The following is a 24684-nucleotide window of genomic DNA, read 5'->3' on the forward strand; positions in this document are numbered from 1 at the left end:
GACTCTCACTCTTTTCTGTACATTTTTTATTGAGACATGTTGATTGATGTTGCAAGTTCTGTTCAAGATCAAACATTTGTGGGTTTGGCTCGTCGAAACCCGTACTACTACCGCTGCTGCAGTCAGACAACAATGTTTTGCAATTTGCTGAAATTGCTGCTGGCCTGTGCACGAGCTGAGCGCCTGCTGCTGACGTCCCTCACAATGCACTTTTGCAGCCAGGCACGTGTGCTGTGTGTGTGACAGAGAAAATAGTTTTTGTGTCATTTAGAGGGGAAAATGCATGTTAGCGTTTGAGTCACTTTTCAAAAGTTGCTAAAAGTTCCAAATACATTTTTAAAAGTAGTTAAATTTGTTGCTAGGTGCTGTTTGAAAAAAAAGCTGGCAGGGTAGTCTGAAAAGTTGCTAAATCTAGCAACAACATTGCTAAATTGGCATCACTGTGACAGACTCGCCCGAAACATTTCCCTCAGTTGTCCTTCGTCCCGCCTCCTAGCCCAACTCTTCGAAACTGATTGGTCCGTTGGGGTAGGTTGGGAGAGTCAAATCAAAGTTTGTTTGATTGGAAAATATACAAAAAGTACCAGAGAATCTTAGATTTATTTTAGAGGATTTACTAATTCCTTTTATAAATATCTCTATAAATACATTTTCATGCCACTGGGTCACTACTACAGTGTTAACAAATCTTTGCCCTGGCTCTGTATAGGCAGGTGTTTCTTTATACGTGTACATGAAGGTGATTAGTCATTTTATTTTACCTTTATGTTAACTAGGCAAGTCAGTTAAGAACAAATTCTTATTTTCAATGACAGCCTAGGAACAGTGGGTTAACTGCCTTGTTCAGGGGCAGAACGACAGATTTTTACCTTGTCAGCTTGGGGATTCAATCTTGCAATCTTTCAGTTACTAGTCCAACCCTCTAACCACTAGGTTACCTGCCGCCTCTAACCACTAGGCTACCTGCCGCCCCGGCATATTTGTACATACGTGTACATGAAGGTGATTGGTCTAAATACGTGTACATGAATGTGATTGGTCTCTTTATACGTGTACATGAATGTGATTGGTCTCTTTACGTGTACAGGAAGGTGATTGGTCTAAATACGTGTACATGAAGGTGATTGGTCTATATAGGTGTGCATGAAGGTGATTGGTCTCTATACATGTACATGAATGTGATTGGTCTCTTTATACGTGTACATGAAGGTGATTGGTCTATATAGGTGTGCATGAAGGTGATTGGTCTCTATACATGTACATGAAGGTGATTGGTCTATATAGGTGTACATGAATGTGATTGGTCTCTTTATACGTGTACATGAATGGGATTGGTCTCTTTATACGTGCACATGAAGGTGATTGGTCTCTATATACGTGTACTTGAAGGTGATTGGTCTATATACGTGTACATGAATGTGCAGACAGACCAGGGCGGCATGCAGACAGACCAGGGCCCGTTTTCACACAGCATCTCAGAGTAGGAGTACTAATTCAGGATCAGTTTGGCCTTTTATATCAGAACGAATGATTACATTGACAAGGGGGAGCTTTGTGAATACAGATCCCAATACCTCGTCACAGCAGTCTTTCACCACAGGACCCAAGAGATACAGTATTACAGTCAATGCTTATGAACTGAATAGTTATATGTGAATTGCCATACATCAATGACACTTAACAAAAGGGTTGAATTGATCAGAAACGTGTGCAGTGAACATTTACATTTACATTTTACATTTTAGTCATTTAGCAGACGCTCTTATCCAGAGCGACTTACAAATTGGTGCATTCACCTATAATATCCAGTGGAACAACCACTTTACAATAGTGCATCTAAATCTTTTAAGGGGGGGGTTAGAAGGATTACTTTATCCTATCCCAGGTATTCCTTGAAGAGGTGGGGTTTCAGGTGTCTCCGGAAGGTGGTGATTGACTCCGCTGTCCTGGCGTCGTGAGGGAGCTTGTTCCACCATTGGGGTGCCAGAGCAGCGAACAGTTTTGACTGGGCTGAGCGGGAACTGTGCTTCCTCAGAGGTAGGGAGGCGAGCAGGCCAGAGGTGGATGAACGGAGTGCCCTTGTTTGGGTGTAGGGCCTGATCAGAGCCTGAAGGTACGGAGGTGCCGTTCCCTTCACAGCTCCGTAGGCAAGCACCATGGTCTTGTAGCGGATGCGAGCTTCGACTGGAAGCCAGTGGAGAGAGCGGAGGAGCGGGGTGACGTGAGAGAACTTGGGAAGGTTGAACACCAGACGGGCTGCGGCGTTCTGGATGAGTTGTAGGGGTTTAATGGCACAGGCAGGGAGCCCAGCCAACAGCGAGTTGCAGTAATCCAGACGGGAGATGACAAGTGCCTGGATTAGGACCTGCGCCGCTTCCTGTGTGAGGCAGGGTCGTACTCTGCGAATGTTGTAGAGCATGAACCTACAGGATCGGGTCACCGCCTTGATGTTGGTGGAGAACGACAGGGTGTTGTCCAGGGTCACGCCAAGGCTCTTAGCACTCTGGGAGGAGGACACAAGGGAGTTGTCAACCGTGATGGCGAGATCATGGAACGGGCAGTCCTTCCCCGGGAGGAAGAGCAGCTCCGTCTTGCCGAGGTTCAGCTTGAGGTGGTGATCCGTCATCCACACTGATATGTCTGCCAGACATGCAGAGATGCGATTCGCCACCTGGTTGTCAGAAGGGGGAAAGGAGAAGATTAATTGTGTGTCATCTGCATAGCAATGATATGAGAGACCATGTGAGGATATGACAGAGCCAAGTGACTTGGTGTATAGCGAGAATAGGAGTGGGCCAAGAACAGAGCCCTGGGGGACACCAGTGGTGAGAGCACGTGGTGCGGAGACAGATTCTCGCCACGCCACCTGGTAGGAGCGACCTGTCAGGTAGGACGCAATCCAAGCGTGCGCGGTGCCGGAGATGCCCAGCTCGGAGAGGGTGGAGAGGAGGATCTGATGGTTCACGGTATCAAAGGCAGCAGATAGGTCTAGAAGGATGAGAGCAGAGGAGAGAGAGTTAGCTTTAGCAGTGCGGAGAGCCTCCGTGACACAGAGAAGAGCAGTCTCAGTTGAATGCCCAGTCTTGAAACCTGACTGATTAGGATCAAGAAGGTCATTCTGAGAGAGATAGCAAGAGAGCTGGCCAAGCACGGCGCGTTCAAGAGTTTTGGAGAGAAAGGAAAGAAGGGATACTGGCCTGTAGTTGTTGACATCGGAGGGATCGAGTGTAGGTTTTTTCAGAAGGGGTGCAACTCTCGCTCTCTTGAAGACGGAAGGGACGTAGCCAGCGGTCAAGGATGCGTTGATGAGCGAGGTGAGGTAGGGGAGAAGGTCTCCGGAAATGGTCTGGAGAAGAGAGGAGGGGATAGGGTCAAGTGGGCAGGTTGTTGGGCGGCCGGCCGTCACAAGACGCGAGAGTTCATCTGGAGAGAGAGGGGAGAAAGAGGTCAAAGCACAGGGTAGGGCAGTGTGAGCAGGACCAGCAGTGTCGTTTGACTTAGCAAACGAGGATCGGATGTCGTCAACCTTCTTTTCAAAATGGTTGACGAAGTCATCCGCAGAGAGGGAGGAGGGGGGGGGGAGGGGGAGGAGGATTCAGGAGGGAGGAGAAGGTAGCAAAGAGCTTCCTAGGGTTAGAGGCAGATGCTTGGAGTTTAGAGTGGTAGAAAGTGGCTTTAGCAGCAGAGACAGAAGAGGAAAATGTAGAGAGGAGGGAGTGAAAGGATGCCAGGTCCGCAGGGAGGCGAGTTTTCCTCCATTTCCGCTCGGCTGCCCAGAGCCCTGTTCCGGGCAGAACATGGCTTTGGTAATGAAAGGTATATCATTAATTTATTTGTCATCTCCCTATCAAGCCACTGCATGCTGGGACATGGGCTTGGATGGTGACACACATCTCCTTCAAGCTTCCTGACTGAATACTGGGAGTCTTCAGTGGTTCTGAAAGCAAAGGGCCTTATCTGAGAGTACAGCAACGGTCTCTCTCTGTCTCACAGTCATTCTGTCAACATATATCCAGAAACAAGGACCTTATCTGAGAGTACAGCAACGGTCTCTCTCTGTCTCACAGTCATTCTGTCAACATGTACCACTGATTTATATTCCCTTTGTCCCATTCTTTAATCTTGTCTGCGATATATATGTTTTAATTTAGACACCTGTATAATATTACATTGGTAAAAAAATCTATTCAATCTGGCAATGAGACATTTATTTTAACCCTTTAAAATCACTGTGTTTATATGTCTGGATGTTTAAGTTATCACAGAAGTTAGTAAAACATTTGAAGACCAACATGGCAAACATGCTATGAAAAAAGTTATTGTTTTTAATTAGTTGTTTTATACAAAACTTTATTGCATTTGGTAATCCACATAACGCGGCCATTGAAAGTCTACGAATAGCTGACAACAGTTCCATAGCCCAGCAGACTCACCTGGGGACAGAGGACAACAGTTCTATAGCCCAGCAGACTCACCTGGGGACAGAGGACAACAGTTCTATAGCCCAGCAGACTCACCTGGGGACAGAGGACAACAGTTCTATAGCCCAGCAGACTCACCTGGGGACAGAGGACAACAGTTCTATAGCCCAGCAGACTCACCTGGGGACAGAGGACAACAGTTCTATAGCCCAGGAGACTCACCTGGGGACAGAGGACAACAGTTATATAGCCCAACAGACTCATCTGGGGACAGAGGACAACAGTTCTATAGCCCAGCAGACTCACCTGGGGACAGAGGACAACAGTTCTATAGCCCAGCAGACTCACCTGGGGACAGAGGACAACAGTTCTATAGCCCAGCAGACTCACCTGGGGACAGAGGACAACAGTTCTATAGCCCAACAGACTCACCTGGGGACAGAGGACAACAGTTCTATAGCCCAGCAGACTCACCTGGGGACAGAGGACAACAGTTCTATAGCCCAGCAGACTCACCTGGGGACAGAGGACAACAGTTCTATAGCCCAGCAGACTCACCTGGGGACAGAGGACAACAGTTCTATAGCCCAGCAGACTCACCTGGGGACAGAGGACAACAGTTCTATAGCCCAGCAGACTCACCTGGGGACAGAGGACAACAGTTCTATAGCCCAGCAGACTCACCTGGGGACAGAGGACAACAGTTCTATAGCCCAGGAGACTCACCTGGGGACAGAGGACAACAGTTATATAGCCCAACAGACTCACCTGGGGACAGAGGACAACAGTTCTATAGCCCAGCAGACTCACCTGGGGTCAGAGGACAACAGTTCTATAGCCCAGCAGACTCACCTGGGGACAGAGGACAACAGTTCTATAGCCCAGCAGACTCACCTGGGGACAGAGGACAACAGTTCTATAGCCCAACAGACTCACCTGGGGACAGAGGACAACAGTTCTATAGCCCAGCAGACTCACCTGGGGACAGAGGACAACAGTTCTATAGCCCAGCAGACTCACCTGGGGACAGAGGACAACAGTTCCATAGCCCAGCAGACTCACCTGGGGACAGAGGACAACAGTTATATAGCCCAGCAGACTCACCTGGGGACAGAGGACAACAGTTCTATAGCCCAGCAGACTCACCTGGGGACAGAGGACAACAGTTCTATAGCCCAGCAGACTCACCTGGGGACAGAGGACAACAGTTCTATAGCCCAGCAGACTCACCTGGGGACAGAGGACAACAGTTCTATAGCCCAGCAGACTCACCTGGGGACAGATGACAACAGTTCTATAGCCCAGCAGACTCACCTGAGGACAGAGGACAACAGTTCTATAGCTCTGCAGACTCACCTGGGGACAGAGGACAACAGTTCTATAGCCCAGCAGACTCACCTGGGGACAGAGGACAACAGTTCTATATCCCAGCAGACTCACCTGGGGACAGAGGACAACAGGACAACAGTTCTATAGCCCAGCAGACTCACCTGGGGACAGAGGACAACAGTTCTATAGCCCAGGAGACTCACCTGGGGACAGAGGACAACAGTTCTATAGCCCAGCAGACTCACCTGGGGACAGAGGACAACAGGACAACAGTTCTATAGCCCAGCAGACTCACCTGGGGACAAAGGACAACAGTTCTATAGCCCAGCAGACTCACCTGGGGACAGATGACAACAGTTCTATAGCCCTGCAGACTCACCTGGGGACAGAGGGATAGACACATGTTAGTTTTGATAAAAGTCTGGGAGACTTTCACAGGGAGGAGAGAGCATGAGTTTTGGAGTGAGTACATTAAATCCAATCCAACCAGTGGTCCCTGATAATATGCTATGTGTTATCAGACAGACAAGAGAGCCAGAGTGAAGGAGGTTAATATAGTTAACCTGAATCAGAGAGGTGAGGAGGGCTGCCTTAAATCAACAGCCACGGCGCCCTGGGAACAGTGGGTTAACTGCCTTGCTCAGGGGCAGAACGACAGATTTCTTTTACCTTGTCAGCTCGGGATTCGATCCAGCTACCTTTTGGTTACTGCCCAATGCTTCTATCCGCCAGGCTACCTGCCGCCAGAGATTGCAGGTAGTTGGTCAGAAAGCTCTGGAGGTCCTTGGACCAGTCTGTCTCTCAAACACCTGGAGAGAGATGGATAGAGGTAATGAGTGTGCTACACTATAATAAAAAACAAATTCTCAAACCCTTATTTTTAATCGATTACAAATGACAAGACCTTCCCCTGGACTAAAAAACTAAAATACTAAACCCTCCCCCTTTTAAAAGCATGACCCAGAGACCCAGAGATTTCGATCTCTCACTTGTGGCAAAAAAAAACATATTTTGGCTGGTAGATTTGTTTTATCTACCTGCCACCGTGGCTGGTGGACCAAAAAGTGCATTTCCCATCCTGCCGGCATGGTGCAAATGAGGACCTGTGGATGCTTGGCGCTGATTCCTCAATGCAAATGAGGACCTGGGGATGCTTGGCGGTGATTCCTCAATGCAAATGAGGACCTGGGGATGCTTGGCGGTGATTCCTCAATGCAAATGAGGACCTGGGGATGCTTGGCGGTGATTCCTCAATGCAAATGAGGACCTGGGGATGCTTGGCGGTGATTCCTCAATGCAAATGAGGACCTGTGGATGCTTGGCGCTGATTCCTCAATGCAAATGAGGACCTGGGGATGCTTGGCGGTGATTCCTCAATGCAAATGAGGACCTGGGGATGCTTGGCGGTGATTCCTATAAACATCTTTATTAGATAGCAACCACATGTGCCACCCCAATTCATTCTTAATGTAAATCCCATCTAGCTTTCTTTCCCTTGTTATTGTACATATCTTTGTAGATGGTTGACATGAGGAAGAACCAGTGTGTGAATGTGAGAGGCTGGCTCATTAGCCGGCCTAGCCCTGTAGAGTACCTCCATATGTCCCATGGGACCGGTTCACAGCCCTGGGAAACTCACCAACCACCCAACAGCTGCAACACTCCAGGAGCACAACACAGTCTTTCTCTCTTCTCTTTTCCTCTCCTCTGTCTGCAGAAGTTCTAATTATCACTGTGTGTGTGTGTGCGTGCGGTGTGTGTGCGTGTGCGTGTGTGTGCGCATGCTCGTGTGTGTCCCAACAGAGCTCTCAACATAATTTGGGGAGTATACAAACAGAAACTGCTGGTAGATCAAGAGATCCCTGTCATGTTTGGGTGCAGTGTTTTAACATAGCGTGAGTTTAATTCAGGCCTGGAACACTGACTAAGGTTCAAAGGATTTGTTGAAGTGGTGTGTTATGTCTGGACTGGGACAGACTGTGGGATAGCCTAACGAACATACCATCTGGAGAGGGTAGTAGGGACATCTAGGATGACTGAGACCTACTCAGGAGGGCTGAGACCAGCTCAGGAGGGCTGAGACCAGCTCAGGAGGGCTGAGACCAGCTCAGGAGGGCTGAGACCGACACAGGAGGGCTGAGACCGACTCAGGAGGGCTGAGACCGGCTCAGGAGGGCTGAGACCAGCTCAGGAGGGCTGAGACCTACTCAGGAGGGCTGAGACCAGCTCAGGAGGGCTGAGACCAGCTCAGGAGGGCTGAGACCTACTCAGGAGGGCTGAGACCGGCTCAGGAGGGCTGAGACCGGCTCAGGAGGGCTGAGACCGGCTCAGGAGGGCTGAGACCAGCTCAGGAGGGCTGAGACCAGCTCAGGAGGGCTGAGACCTAGTCAGGAGGGCTGAGACCAGCTCAGGAGGGCTGAGACCAGCTCAGGAGGGCTGAGACCTACTCAGGAGGGCTGAGACCAGCTCAGGAGGGCTGAGACCTACTCAGGAGGGCTGAGACCAGCTCAGGAGGGCTGAGACCAGCTCAGGAGGGCTGAGACCTACTCAGGAGGGCTGAGACCTTATCAATAATGCACATTTAATTCGGAAAACATGATTGGTCAGGGACAATCAGCCTTTAAAAATGTATGTGTGTGTATTATGCAACAGGAAAACACTCAGAATCAATAGTCTATCTCACTGCAAGGAATCCTGTACACCCAGCCCCTGTAACACCCAGAGAGACATTACCACATCATCACCACATCATCACCACATCATCACCACATCATTATAGACATCACCACATCATCGCCACATCATTACAGACATCACCACATCATCACCACATCATTACAGACATCACCACATCATCACCACATCATTATAGACATCACCACATCATCACCACATCATTACAGACATCACCACATCATCACCACATCATTATAGACATCACCACATCATCACCACATCATCACCACATCATTACAGACATCACCACATCATCACCACATCATTATAGACATCACCACATCATCACCACATCATTCCAGACTTCACCACATCATCACCACATCATCACCACAAAATCACCACATCATCACCACATCATTATAGACATCACCACATCATCACCACATCATCACCACATCATTACAGACATCACCACATCATCACCACATCATTATAGACATCACCACATCATCACCACATCATCACCACATCATTATAGACATCACCACATCATCACCACATCATTACAGACATCACCACATCATCACCACATCATCACCACATCATTATAGACATCACCACATCATCACCACATCATCACCACATCATTATAGACATCACCACATCATCACCACATCATTACAGACATCACCACATCATCACCACATCATTACAGACATCACCACATCATCACCACATCATTACAGACATCACCACATCATCACCACATCATCACCACATCATTACAGACATCACCACATCATCACCACATCATCACCACATCATTATAGACATCACCACATCATCACCACATCATTACAGACATCACCACATCATCACCACATCATTATAGACATCACCACATCATCACCACGTCATCACCACATCATTATAGACATCACCACATCACCACAGACATCACCACATCATCACCACATCATCATCACCACATCATCATCACCACATCACCACATCATCACCACATCATTATAGACATCACCACATCATCACCACATCATCATCACCACATCACCACATCATCACCACATCATTATAGACATCACCACATCATCACCACATCATTACAGACATCACCACATCATCACCACATCATCACCACATCATCACCACAACATCACCATATCATAACCACATCATTATAGACATCACCACATCATCACCACATCATCACCACATCATTATAGACATCACCACATCATCACCACATCATTACAGACATCACCACATCATCACCACATCATCACCACATCATCACCACAACATCACCACAACATCACCACATCATTACAGACATCACCACATCATCACCACATCATCACCACATCATTACAGACATCACCACATCATCACCACATCATTACAGACATCACCACATCATCACCACATCATTACAGACATCACCACATCATCACCACATCATTACAGACATCACCACATCATCACCACATCATTACAGACATCACCACATCATCACCACATCATCACCACATCATTATAGACATCACCACATCATCACCACATCATTACAGACATCACCACATCATCACCACATCATTACAGACATCACCACATCATCACCACATCATTATAGACATCACCACATCATCACCACATCATCACCACATCATTATAGACATCACCACATCATCACCACATCATCATCACCACATCATCACCACATCACCACATCATCACCACATCATTATAGACATCACCACATCATCACCACATCATCATCACCACATCATCACCACATCACCACATCATTACAGACATCACCACATCATCACCACATCATTATAGACATCACCACATCATCACCACATCATCACCACATCATTATAGACATCACCACATCATCACCACATCATTACAGACATCACCACATCATCACCACATCATCACCACATCATTACAGACATCACCACATCATCACCACATCATCACCACATCATTATAGACATCACCACATCATCACCACATCATTACAGACATCACCACATCATCACCACATCATTACAGACATCACCACATCATCACCACATCATCACCACATCATTATAGACATCACCACATCATCACCACATCATTACAGACATCACCACATCATCACCACATCATTACAGACATCACCACATCATCACCACGTCATCACCACATCATTATAGACATCACCACATCACCACAGACATCACCACATCATCACCACATCATCACCACATCACCACATCATCACCACATCATTATAGACATCACCACATCATCACCACATCATTACAGACATCACCACATCATCACCACATCATCACCACAACATCACCATATCATAACCACATCATTATAGACATCACCACATCATCACCACATCATCACCACATCATTATAGACATCACCACATCATCACCACATCATTACAGACATCACCACATCATCACCACATCATCACCACATCATCACCACAACATCACCACAACATCACCACATCATTATAGACATCACCACATCATCACCACATCATCACCACATCATTACAGACATCACCACATCATCACCACATCATTACAGACATCACCACATCATCACCACATCATTACAGACATCACCACATCATCACCACATCATTACAGACATCACCACATCATCACCACATCATTACAGACATCACCACATCATCACCACATCATCACCACATCATTATAGACATCACCACATCATCACCACATCATTACAGACATCACCACATCATCACCACATCATTACAGACATCACCACATCATCACCACATCATTATAGACATCACCACATCATCACCACATCATCACCACATCATTATAGACATCACCACATCATCACCACATCACCACATCATCACCACATCACCACATCATCACCACATCATTATAGACATCACCACATCATCACCACATCATCATCACCACATCATCACCACATCACCACATCATTACAGACATCACCACATCATCACCACATCATTACAGACATCACCACATCATCACCACATCATTATAGACATCACCACATCATCACCACATCATCACCACATCATCATCACCACATCATCACCACATCACCACATCATTACAGACATCACCACATCATCACCACATCATTACAGACATCACCACATCATCACCACATCATTACAGACATCACCACATCATTACAGACATCACCACATCATCACCACATCATTACAGACATCACCACATCATCACCACATCATCACCACATCATCACCACATCATTACAGACATCACCACATCATCACCACATCATTACAGACATCACCACATCATCACCACATCATTACAGACATCACCACATCATCACCACATCATTACAGACATCACCACATCATCACCACATCATTACAGACATCACCACATCATCACCACATCATTACAGACATCACCACATCATCACCACATCATCACCACATCATCACCACATCATTACAGACATCACCACATCATTATAGACATCACCACATCATCACCACATCATCACCACATCATTATAGACATCCCCACATCATCACCACATCATTACAGACATCACCACATCATCACCACATCATCACCACAACATCACCACAACATCACCACATCATTATAGACATCACCACATCATCACCACATCATCACCACATCATTACAGACATCACCACATCATCACCACATCATTACAGACATCACCACATCATCACCACATCATTACAGACATCACCACATCATCACCACATCATCACCACATCATCACCACATCATTATAGACATCACCACATCATCACCACATCATTACAGACATCACCACATCATCACCACATCATTACAGACATCACCACATCATCACCACATCATTATAGACATCACCACATCATCACCACATCATCACCACATCATTATAGACATCACCACATCATCACCACATCATCATCACCACATCACCACATCATCACCACATCATTATAGACATCACCACATCATCACCACATCATCATCACCACATCACCACATCATCACCACATCATCACCACATCATTATAGACATCACCACATCATCACCACATCATCATCACCACATCATCACCACATCACCACATCATTACAGACATCACCACATCATCACCACATCATTACAGACATCACCACATCATCACCACATCATTACAGACATCACCACATCATTACAGACATCACCACATCATCACCACATCATTACAGACATCACCACATCATCACCACATCATCACCACATCATCACCACATCATTACAGACATCACCACATCATTACAGACATCACCACATCATCACCACATCATTACAGACATCACCACATCATCACCACATCATTACAGACATCACCACATCATCACCACATCATCACCACATCATCACCACATCATTATAGACATCACCACATCATCACCACATCATTACAGACATCACCACATCATCACCACATCATTACAGACATCACCACATCATCACCACATCATTATAGACATCACCACATCATCACCACATCATCACCACATCATTATAGACATCACCACATCATCACCACATCATCATCACCACATCATTATAGACATCACCACATCATCACCACATCATCATCACCACATCACCACATCATCACCACATCACCACATCATCACCACATCATCATCACCACATCATCACCACATCACCACATCATTACAGACATCACCACATCATCACCACATCATTACAGACATCACCACATCATCACCACATCATTATAGACATCACCACATCATCACCACATCATCACCACATCATCATCACCACATCACCACATCATTACAGACATCACCACATCATCACCACATCATTACAGACATCACCACATCATCACCACATCATTACAGACATCACCACATCATTACAGACATCACCACATCATCACCACATCATTACAGACATCACCACATCATCACCACATCATCACCACATCATTACAGACATCACCACATCATCACCACATCATTACAGACATCACCACATCATCACCACATCATTACAGAGAGTGTAACGCGGGTCGTACAAAGGGGACCAAGGCGCGGCGTGTGAAGTGCTCATATCTTACTTTAATGAAACACTAATACAAAAACAAAACGACCGACAACAGTTCCATCAGGTGAACATACACTAAACGGAAAACAACTACCCACAAACCACAGGGAAAAAAAACACCCCTACTAAATATGACCTCCAATTAGAGGCAACGAGGAACAACTGCCTCCAATTGAAGGTCAACCCAATCAACCCCAACCTAGAAATAGACAAACTAGAAAATCCAACATAGAAATAGAAAACATAGAACAAACACAAAAACACCCCCCTGTCACGCCCTGACCACTCTACCATAGAAAATAACAACTTATATTGGTCAGGGCATGACAGAGAGATAACTTTGAGAGATAACTCTTTGAGAGATAACTCTTTGAGACAGTGGCCTGTTTCACAGCCTGTGGAACTGGGTCGCTGCTAAAAGCCTTTGGGAGGATGTAATTGATTACAGAACGGTTGAATGCACAGATGTACTTTATTATGTGAAACAAATATAACTCAGATTGGAAGACTTGAACTCTTTCACACATTGGCGAACTGACAGTGGAAAAGTGCCAACCCCCACTCCCCTGCATATCTAGCTGATGGTTATCACTATTGGACACTTAGATATTGGGTATTGCAATATGTTTTGGCTGTCTGCATGGCGTTGGACATCAACAATCTGTAACATGTATTGAAAGAACCGACGCTGGAGTAGAGAAGCAGGTACGGAGAGTCAACATTTACTTTTGCACAGACATGGAGCAGGACAGGAACAGCGTCAGAACCGGGTAACACAACGACAAACGACAATTAACGCTGAAGCGGGGAACAGAACTGGGGAACAGACAGATATAGGGAAGGAAATAAACACAGGTGATTGAGTCGAAGTGAGTGCAATGAATCGCTGACGAGCGTGACGAGGGGAGCGGGTGTGCTTGATGACGGTGCCAGGAGTGCGTAGTGCAGGGCAGCCTGGCGCCCTCGAGAGCCAGGGAGGGAGAGCGGGAACATGTATGACATAGGCCGGTTCCTTATTCTCTGTTCTCCACATGAATGGAAACAAAACACAAAACTGCATCCAGTGTCAAGCATTTTTGTATGGTGCTGTTTACCAGCATGGTTTGAAATAACAAAACACAAGAGTACGGGGTTTAGATCACAAACAGAACAGACAATGCATACCAACCATAAAGCCCCCCCCAGCTGTTTCCTCCCCCGAACAAAGCTTTCTCATTAAGGAAATGTTCTCCGTGTCTTGCTTTAATGAGTGTCCCCTCTGCCGCTTTGAAGAAGCTGGCCATTCCAGATGCTTATCGGTAGATTTAATACAAGATGATGAACATGCTCACAAATAGTGCATTTTGGGATGGCAGGGTAGCCTAGTGGTTAGAGTGTAGAGGTGGTAGGTAGCTTAGTGGTTAGAGTGTAGAGGTGGCAGGTAGCCTAGTGGTTAGAGTGTAGAGGTGGCAGGTAGCCTAGTGGTTAGAGTGTAGAGGTGGCAGGTAGCCTAGTGGTTAGAGTGTAGAAGTGGCAGGTAGTCTAGTGGTTAGCGTGTGGAGGCGGCAGGTAGTCTAGTGGTTAGAGTGTAGAGGTGGTAGGTAGCCTAGTGGTTAGAGTGTAGAGGTGGTAGGGTAGCCTAGTGGTTAGAGTGTAGAGGTGGCAGGTAGCCTAGTGGTTAGAGTGTAGAGGTGGCAGGTAGCCTAGTGGTTAGAGTGTAGAAGTGGCAGGTAGCCTAGTGGTTAGAGTGTAGAGGCGGCAGGTAGTCTAGTGGTTAGAGTGTAGAGGCGACAGGTAGTCTAGTGGTTAGAGTGTAGAGGCGGCAGGTAGTCTAGTGGTTAGAGTGTAGAGGCGGCAGGTAGTCTAGTGGTTAGAGTGTAGAGGCGGCAGGTAGTCTAGTGGTTAGAGTGTAGAGGTGGCAGGTAGTCTAGTGGTTAGAGTGTAGAGGTGGTAGGTAGCCTAGTGGTTAGAGTGTAGAGGAGGCAGGTAGTCTAGTGGTTAGAGTGTAGAGGTGGCAGGTAGCCTAGTGGTTAGAGCGTAGAGGTGGCAGGTAGTCTAGTGGTTAGAGTGTAGAGGTGGCAGGTAGTCTAGTGGTTAGAGTGTAGAGGTGGCAGGTAGTCTAGTGGTTAGAGTGTAGCGGTGGCAGGTAGTCTAGTGGTTAGAGTGTAGAGGAGGCAGGTAGCCTAGTGGTTAGAGTGTAGAGGTGGCAGGTAGTCTAGTGGTTAGAGTGTAGAGGAGGCAGGTAGCCTAGTGGTTAGAGTGTAGAGGTGGCAGGTAGTCTAGTGGTTAGAGTTTAGAGGTTGCAGGTAGTCTAGTGGTTAGAGTGTAGAGGTGGTAGGTAGCCTAGTGGTTAGAGTGTAGAGGAGGCAGGTAGTCTAGTGGTTAGAGGGTCGGGCCAGTAAAACAAATGTTGCTGGATTGAATCCCCGAGCTGACAAGGTAAAAATCTGTCATTCGCCCCTGAACAAGGCAGTTAACCCACTGTTCCTGGGCCGTCATTGGTAAATAATAATTTGTTCTAAACTGATCTGCCTAGTTAAATAAAATGTTAAATGAAAACTAGAGCAGAAATAGAGTTCAAAGGGAATAGCCTACTCTGGAGAGGAGAGAGAGGTGTTGAATGTAGAACACTTTCCAGATATATGGAATAAAGGCCCATATTCAAAAGTGGATGTCAATGAAAACAGGGTTTTAAGCGCATGTCAAATTGGCTTCTTACCGAAACAAATAACACTAGCCACCCTCCACACCCTTACCAAAATACATGTTTATCAATCCACCAAGGGGCAAATATTGGCCTGCTTTATAGACTTCCACAAAGCTTTAGATTCCATCTGGCATAAAGGATTCTTCCTCAAACTCGCCCAAAAAGTGGAATTTGAGAAAGAACCCGAGTAAGTTATTAAATCAATGTACAATGAGAAAACATGTTGTAATATAATTGTTAAAAAAAAAATGATTTTTTTTCACACAGGGCAAGGGGTCACCAATCGGAGACCGACATGTTTTAATATCCATATTGATGAATTTGCAACACAGTTTGGGCAATTTTACATTTACATTTTAGTAGACGCTCTTATCCAGAGCAACTTACAGTAGTGAATGCATACATTTCCATACATTTTTTTTTGCTGGCCCCCCGTGGGAATCGAACATCGAACCCACAACCCTGGCGTTGCAAACACCATGCTCTACCAAGTGAGCTACAGGGAAGGCTATCTACAACTCGAACAGAACAGGGGATACGACATAATCTGTCGGCGTTAGACGTTGTCTCAACAGAACATACTACTCAATAAAGAAAACAATAGACAATTAATTTAAAATCTGGCTCCAAATATATTTGGCTGCATAATCCAACCAATCTGCCTGAATCTAAGTGAAATATGGGACCCACTGTTATAGTCAAAATACACATCATGATACAAAACACCCACAGTAAAACTGACCCTTGAATTTAGCAAAAACATCCTTCATGTATACAGAAATTCCAGAAATAACCAGAGCAGATCTAAAAAAATACTTCCTCTTCTGCCGCCCGCTGAAAAAAAAAGGAAGGCAAATTCTGATGCCCGTAGCCCTATCAAACGAACGGTCATACAAACAGCATTTATGGGCAACAATCTCAGCCCGGAGAGTGGTGACCACTTAACAAAACTGCGCCCCCCCCCCAAAAAAAAAAAAAAACACAAGATTGAAATGAACACAAGTAATCTGTCTCCAAAGGGAAACATTTTGACAGCTGTAGGTGAACGATAAGAACACAAACATCAACTATTGGTGGAGTGAGGTCGAAGGTCAGAGAAAGATGGAACGCTAACGAACATTTGAAAAGAGACTTTAGCTGAATACCAAACAAACAAAGCACAACCTTAACCGAATTACCGAATTGGTGATGGTAGCCTTTCAATTACATGGTTAGCAAGAGAGGACAGACTCAAAATGAACAACACTTTCAAATCACCTGCCCCGTAAATTAATTAGAGACTCCTTCTTCACCAAATTCAAAAATTCATAAAACAATCAAACAAAGATACACTTTGTATACTTTCGGGGGGAAAGGTCTGATGTGATGTTATAGAGTTGTCAGCACAGGACGTCACAGCTTCCCACAAGCTAAAGGAGGAAACATATTCTATTATTATAAGTAATAGACTATATATATATACTGAGTGGACAAAACATTAAGAACACCTGCTATTTCCATGACATAGACTGACCAGGTGAATCCAGCTGAAAGCTATGATCCCTTATTGATGTCACTTGTTAAATCCACTTCAAATCAGTGTAGATGAAGGGGAGGAGACGGGTTAAAGATGGATTTTTAAGCCTTGAGACAATTGAGACATGGATTTTGTATGTGTGCCAATGGGCAAGACTAAATATTAAAGTTATTTGAATGTGTGGTATGGTAATAGGTACACCGGGTTTGAGTGTGTCAAGAAATGCAACGCTGCTGAGTTTTTCACGCTCATGTATCCAGAACGTTCCACCCACCCAAAAGGACGTCCAGCCAACTTGACACAACTGTGGGGAAGCATTGGAGTCAACATGGGCCAGCATCCCTGTGGAAACGCTTTCAACACCTTGTAGAGGGGGTCAACACAATATTAGGAAGGTGTTCTTAATGTTTTGTACCACTCAGTGTAGTGTGCCAGTCTATGACATCGGTGCTGTTAAAGTATCTTGTTTTTCCTCTGTCCTGTTTTCTCATCTCATCACTGATTGGATATAAAGGAAACATAAATTCCACCTGTCAAGTTTACGACAATAAAATGATCCATAAAGAAATCGCCGATATGGAATAACGAAATATTCTAATAGTATTAGACATAGGACAACAACAAAAAAATACTTGGAATTAGTCCCAAATGGCATCCACCCTATTCCCTATATAGTGCAGTTCATTTAGTGCACTATCAAGGGAATAGGGTGCCAGCAGCCATGGTAGAAGAAGACAGCCCCAGCAGAGAGAGATCCCTCCTGTCCTATGATGTCGCTCCACACTGTCTGTCTGCGGAAATGTCCTTGTTGTCCTCTGATCTACCTACCACAAATGGCCAAGTCTGTGGACAGATAGAGAGATAGATTTAATGAAAATACAAGACGTATGAATACATATAGCAAAAAAAGGTAGCAGGAATAGGGATCATATGTTATTTACAATATAGGCCTGTTTTTATGGTATCTTAGCCTAAATACAGTGCCCTCAGAATGTATTCGCACCTCTTGATTTATTCAACATTTTGTTGTGCTACAGCCTTGAATTCGAAATTGATTAAATATATATTTTTCTCACTCGTCTACAGACAATACCCTATAATGATGAAGTAAAAACATGTTTTTAGAAATGTTAGCAAATTTATTCAAAATGAAACACAGAAGTATTTAATTTACATAAGTATTGACACCCCCTGAGTCAATACATGTTAGAATCACCTTTGGCAGTGATTACAGCTGTGAGTCTTTCTGGGTAAGACTCTAAGAGCTGTGAGTCTTTCTGGGTAAGTCTCTAAGAGCTGTGAGTCTTTCTGGGTAAGTCTCTAAGAGCTGTGAGTCTTTCTGGGTAAGTCTCTAAGAGCTGTGAGTCTTTCTGGGTAAGACTCTAAGAGCTTTCCACACCTGGATTGTGCAATATTAGCACATTATTCTTAAAAAAATCTTCATGCTCTGTCAAGTTATTTGTTGATCATTGTTAGACAGCCATTTTCAAGTCTGGCCATAGATTTTCAAGCCGATTTAAGTCAAAACTCTAACTCAGCCACTCAGGAACATCCAATGTTGTCTTGGAAAGCAACTCCAGTGTAGATTTGGTCATGTGTTTTAGGTTATTGTCTCCCAGTGTCCGTTGGAAACCAGACTGAACTAAGTTTTCCTGTGCTGAGCTCTATTCCGCTTCTTGTTATCCTAAAAAACTCCCTAGTCCTTGCCGTTGACAAGCATACCCATAACATGATGCAGCCACCACCATGCTTAATGAGTGGTATTCAGTGATGTGTTGTGTTAGATTCGCCCCAAACATAACACTTTCTGTTTAGGACATGAAGTTAATTTCTATGCCAATTTTATTTTGCAGTATTACGTTAGTGCCTTATTGTAAACAGGATGGATGTTTTGAAATATTTGTATTCTCTACAAGCTCCCTTCTTTTCACTCTGTCATTTAGGTTAGTATTGTGGAGAAACTAAAATGGTGTTGATTCATCTTTAATTTTCTCCTATCACAGCCATTAAACTCTGTAACTGTTCTAAAGTCACCACTGGCCTCATGCTGAAATCCCAGAGTGGTTTCCTTCCTCTCCGGCAACTGAGTTAGGAAGGACACCTGTATCATTGTAGTGACTGGGTTGATACTCCATCCCAAAGCCTAATTAATAACTTCACCATGCTCAAAGGGATATTCAGCGGATGTTTATTTTACATTTTTTGTAACTATCTAACAATCAGTGCCCTTTTTTTGCGAGGCATTGAAAAACCTCCCTGCTCTTTGTGGTTGAATCTGTGCTTGAAAATGCACAACTCAATTGAGGGACTACAGATAATTGTATGTGTGGGGTACAGAGATGAGGTAGTCATTCATAAATAATGTTAAACACTATTATTGCACCACAGTCCATGCAACTTATTATGTGACTTGTTAAGCACATTGTTACTCCTGAACTTATTTAGGCCATAACAAAGAGGGTTGAATACTTATTGACTCAAGACATTTCAGCTTTTCATTTTTAATTAAATTATAAACATTTCTGAAAATATAATTCCACATTTTCATTATGGGGTGTTGTGTGTGTGTGTGTGGGCAAGTGACACAAAATCTCATTCTAATCCATTTTAAATTCAGTCTGAAACACAACAAAATATGGGAAAAAAAGTCAAGGGGTGTGAATACTTTCTGAAGGCCCTGTATTCAGTTACACCGTAGGCTCTTAAATGGTCTGACTCTCACCACACCGTTTCACAGGAATATCAAAAACGCAATGGATGCAGCACTTTACATTGCACATTTTTTTCTACATGCAATGGAAGTAGTCTGGATAAGAGCGTCTGCTAAATTACCAAAATGTAAATGTAAAAATGTAAATGTGTGTCTTTTCATACTCAAGTTTACTGGGTCGAGTTTACAGAGTCGAGTTTACAGGGTCGAGTTTACAGGGTCGAGTTTACAGGGTCGAGTTTACAGGGTCGAGTTTACAGGGTCAAGTTTACAGGGTCGAGTTTACAGAGTCAAGTTTGAATAAAATAATGCTTCCTACCAGGTTGACAGGGTGTACAAAGCTGCTCTCGTAGCGGTCTTCTTGTAGTACCTGTCGGAGGTGTGATATATAGCTAGACGCTAGTCTCAGCGTGTCCAGTTTGGACAGTTTGGTATCGGCTGGTACCCACGGCAGGCTTGTTTTCAGTCTGGAAAACGCTTTGCTCAGCACCCTCATCCTCGCCCTCTCTCTGGCGTTTGCAGCGTTCCTTTGTATCTGCCGCGCTTTCACAACTGGTTTTCCTCCAGCAGCGGTGACGCGTGTTCGCTTGGTCTTGACTTCGTAACCTCCGTCATTACCGAACTCGTCATCTGAGTACTCGGTGGATGTGTAGTGGTTCTGTGCAATGTTCCGTTTGGTTTTACTGCTTTCGAACGGAGCATCTGTCCGTTTGTGACGTGTCTCAATGATGTCCTCTCCATCGCTTACTGAGCCGGTGGACATGTCTGTCTGGTTCACCTGTGCCCTGTAGCAGGACAGAGCAGTTCACTGGAGAGTTACAGGTGAGATATACCTGATTGAACTACCTCAACAATAGACACTCTTACTTTGATGCTATGTCTGTATATAGGTGGGTTTGGGGAATAGATATTCCACTTCTTCTGCTCCAGGAGTGTGAAGGATGCTTCTTCAACCAAAATAAAAAAAAATTCAAAAATATTTTTAAATTCCCTATAGTTGATCCATCTCACACTCAGATTTCAGTATGTCATTCCTAGTTTAGGAACATAGCCATTGTTCCATGCCAGTTTACCAGTAGACTTAAAGTTTATCTAAAGTTTAGTTCAGAACTAAGTGTGTAGTCTCTTACCTTCTCTACAGCAAGTCAAGTCTCTGTAAAACTGAAACCTGCCCCCTCTCTCACCCGGCTAATTTAAGTGTCCTAGAATTAGCAGGGCAACTGTGTTTTCAGGAACTTTTCCCCACCCCCTCTCACTTTCTCTCTCGCTCTCTCTCCAAACCAGAGTGACCTCTCGTCTAGCATTACTGTACTTTGGCAATGGGGGATGACTAGTTATTTCTTCGCTATTTGTTAGTCATCGATAAACAATATACGACTGGGAAATGATCTGGAAATGATTTTATGGTAGAATTTCCCAGATGTTCTGAAATGGTTTCCAAACAATAGGCCTAAATACTTCCTAATTCCATCAATTTCTCAGACAATATAAGGCAGCGTTTCCTAAACTCGTTCCTCTGGACACCCAAGGGTTCACGTTTTTTTTAATTTTTGCCCTAATAGTACACAGCTGTTTGAAATGATCAAGGCTTGATGATTAGTTGATTATTTGAATCAGCTGTGTAGTGTGCTAGGACGAACAAACCAAAACGTGCGCTGGGCTAAGGGCACACTGTAACCTACTGCACTGTAATGTTATGTTAGAGGTTGATTTATCAGCCTTCCTTGTAGCTCAGTTGGTAGAGCATGGTGTTTGCAACGCCAGGGTTGTGGGTTCGATTCCCACGGGGGGGCCAGCACAGAAAAATAATGTATGCATTCACTACTGTAAGTCGCTCTGGATAAGAGTGTCTGCTAAATTACAACACCAAAAAATATCTAGCCGGACAGGGTTAAAGCGAAAACCTACTGTGCCATTTTTGTGTCCCAAAAGACACCCTGTCCCCTATATAGTGCAGTACTTTTGACAAGGCGACATACCCATGTAAATCAGCTATCTCACTGTCTTGTAAACACTCATTTCATTTTACCGCTGCCTACTTCATTGACAGAAACAGTTCTGTCATCCTCTCCAAACAATCGTCAGGCTAGCTAGATGACAAGAATACATCACAATCCACTGTGACAAGTCTCTCTCTCGCACATCTTTTGGTAATAGAAATGTCCGAAGATCTTATCAAAAAGTGACTAATCCTGTGTGCGTTTCACAGAGGGATCGAGTTTCTGCAGATTGTAGTGTCCTTTCACACACGGCCCCGTATGCTTCGGCCACAGCTGTCAGCGTTTCCCATGACATCTGGATCGCTGGCATGACAGGGGCGTGGCAGGGGGGTGGAGGTTAGGGGGGATGGGGACCCTCCACTTTCTCAGGGGATGGTGATGCAGCATTGACTGTGTCCCAAGTGGCACCCTATTACCTATATAGCACACTACTTTTGACCAGGATCCTACGGCACCCTATTACCTATATAGCGCACTACTTTTGACCAGGATCCTACGGCTGCCATTTTGCTTCCTGTCCTTGTTTCCTTTCCTTCTTAAGCAGTGCTACCCTTCCTCAACCTCACCTTTCAGGTTGAAGCTGAAGTTGCCCCTAACCACAGATCTAGGATCACATCTGGACTTAGATCAGTATAGTAAAATTGTTTTAAATAAATAAAAATGTAATACAAAATTCTCTCCCAAGTTTAGTGGCGATAACCTATTGCAGCAGAAGCAGTCAGAATACACCTCCTCCTTGTTCTGAGGAATATTCCCAGTACATCTGATAGCTATGAGTAGGCCTAGTCATTCCCCGGTAATTGGGGTGAAATTGTGATTTTTATTACAACAGTAACTTTGGGCCAGCGATTATCTAACGGCACAGCTGAGATCCATGCTCCATTCTGGTGGATGGCCATGCCAAGTTCACTAGAAAGAGAACGGGAGGGATGGAGAGATGGAGGGAGGGAGAGATGGAGGGAGGGAGAGATGGAGGGAGGGAGATATGGAGGGAGAGATGGAGGGAGCGATGGAGCGATGGAGGGAGGGAGAGATGGAGGGAGGGATAGATGGAGAGATGGAGGGAGAGATGGAGGGAGAGATGGAGGCAGGGAGGAAGAGATGGAGGGAGGGAGGGAGAGATGGAGGGAGAGAGAGATGGAGGGAGGGAGGGAGAGAGGGAGGGATAGATGGAGAGATGGAGGCAGGGAGGGAGAGATGGAGGGAGGGAGAGATGGAGGGAGGGAGGGATAGATGGAGGGAGGGACAGATGGAGGGAGGGAGGGAGGGAGGGAGGGAGGGAGGGAGGGAGGGAGGGAGGGAGGGAGAGAGAGATGGAGGGAGAGAGATGGAGGCAGGGAGGGAGAGATGGAGGGAGGGAGAGAGGGAGAGATGGAGGGAGGGAGAGATGGAGGGAGGGAGAGATGGAGGGAGAGATGGAGGGAGAGATGGAGGGAGGGAGCGATGGAGGGAGGGAGAGATGGAGGGAGGGATAGATGGAGAGATGGAGGGAGAGATGGAGGGAGAGATGGAGGCAGGGAGGGAGAGATGGAGGCAGGGAGGAAGAGATGGAGGGAGGGAGGGAGAGATGGAGGGAGGGAGGGAGGGAGAGATGGAGGGAGGGAGGGAGAGAGGGAGGGATAGATGGAGAGATGGAGGCAGGGAGGGAGAGATGGAGGGAGGGAGAGATGGAGGGAGGGAGAGATGGAGGGAGGGAGGGATAGATGGAGGGAGGGACAGATGGAGGGAGGGAGGGAGATATGGAGGGAGGGAGGGAGAGAGAGAGAGATGGAGGGAGAGAGATGGAGGGAGGGAGAGATGGAGGCAGGGAGGGAGAGATGGAGGGAGGGAGAGAGGGAGAGATGGAGGGAGGGAGAGATGGAGGGAGAGATGGAGGGAGAGATAGAGGGAGAGATGGAGGCAGGGAGGGAGAGATGGAGGGAGGGAGAGATGGAGAGATGGAGGGAGAGATGGAGGGAGGGAGAGATGGAGGGAGGGAGGGAGGTATGCAGGGAGAGATGGAGGGAGGGAGAGATGGAGGGAGAGATGGAGGGAGGGAGGTATGCAGGGAGAGATGGAGGGAAGGAGAGATGGAGGGAGGGAGAGATGGAGGGAGAGATGAGGGAGAGATGAAGGCAGGGAGGGAGGGAGAGATGGAGGGAGGGAGAGATGGAGGGAGAGAT

The 24684-nt window shown here is 45.6% G+C and overlaps 1 protein-coding gene across 1 annotated transcript; it reads right to left on the bottom strand.

Annotated features, from left to right (window-relative positions):
- Positions 1-16566: 16566 nt before the first annotated feature.
- msc (musculin (activated B-cell factor-1)) lies at positions 16567-21995 on the bottom strand. Its single transcript, XM_014159885.3, has 2 exons — positions 20842-21995; positions 16567-18655 (listed from the first exon to the last, which is right to left on the bottom strand). Exons 1-2 carry the CDS (start codon positions 21283-21285, stop codon positions 18578-18580), a joined length of 522 nt encoding a protein of 173 aa, XP_014015360.1. The 5' UTR covers positions 21286-21995; the 3' UTR covers positions 16567-18577.
- Between the last annotated feature and the right edge of the window lie 2689 nt (positions 21996-24684).

The sequence above is a fragment of the Salmo salar genome, chromosome 19, assembly GCF_965601325.2.
Source record: "Salmo salar chromosome 19, fSalSal1, whole genome shotgun sequence".
NCBI lineage: Eukaryota > Metazoa > Chordata > Actinopteri > Salmoniformes > Salmonidae > Salmo > Salmo salar.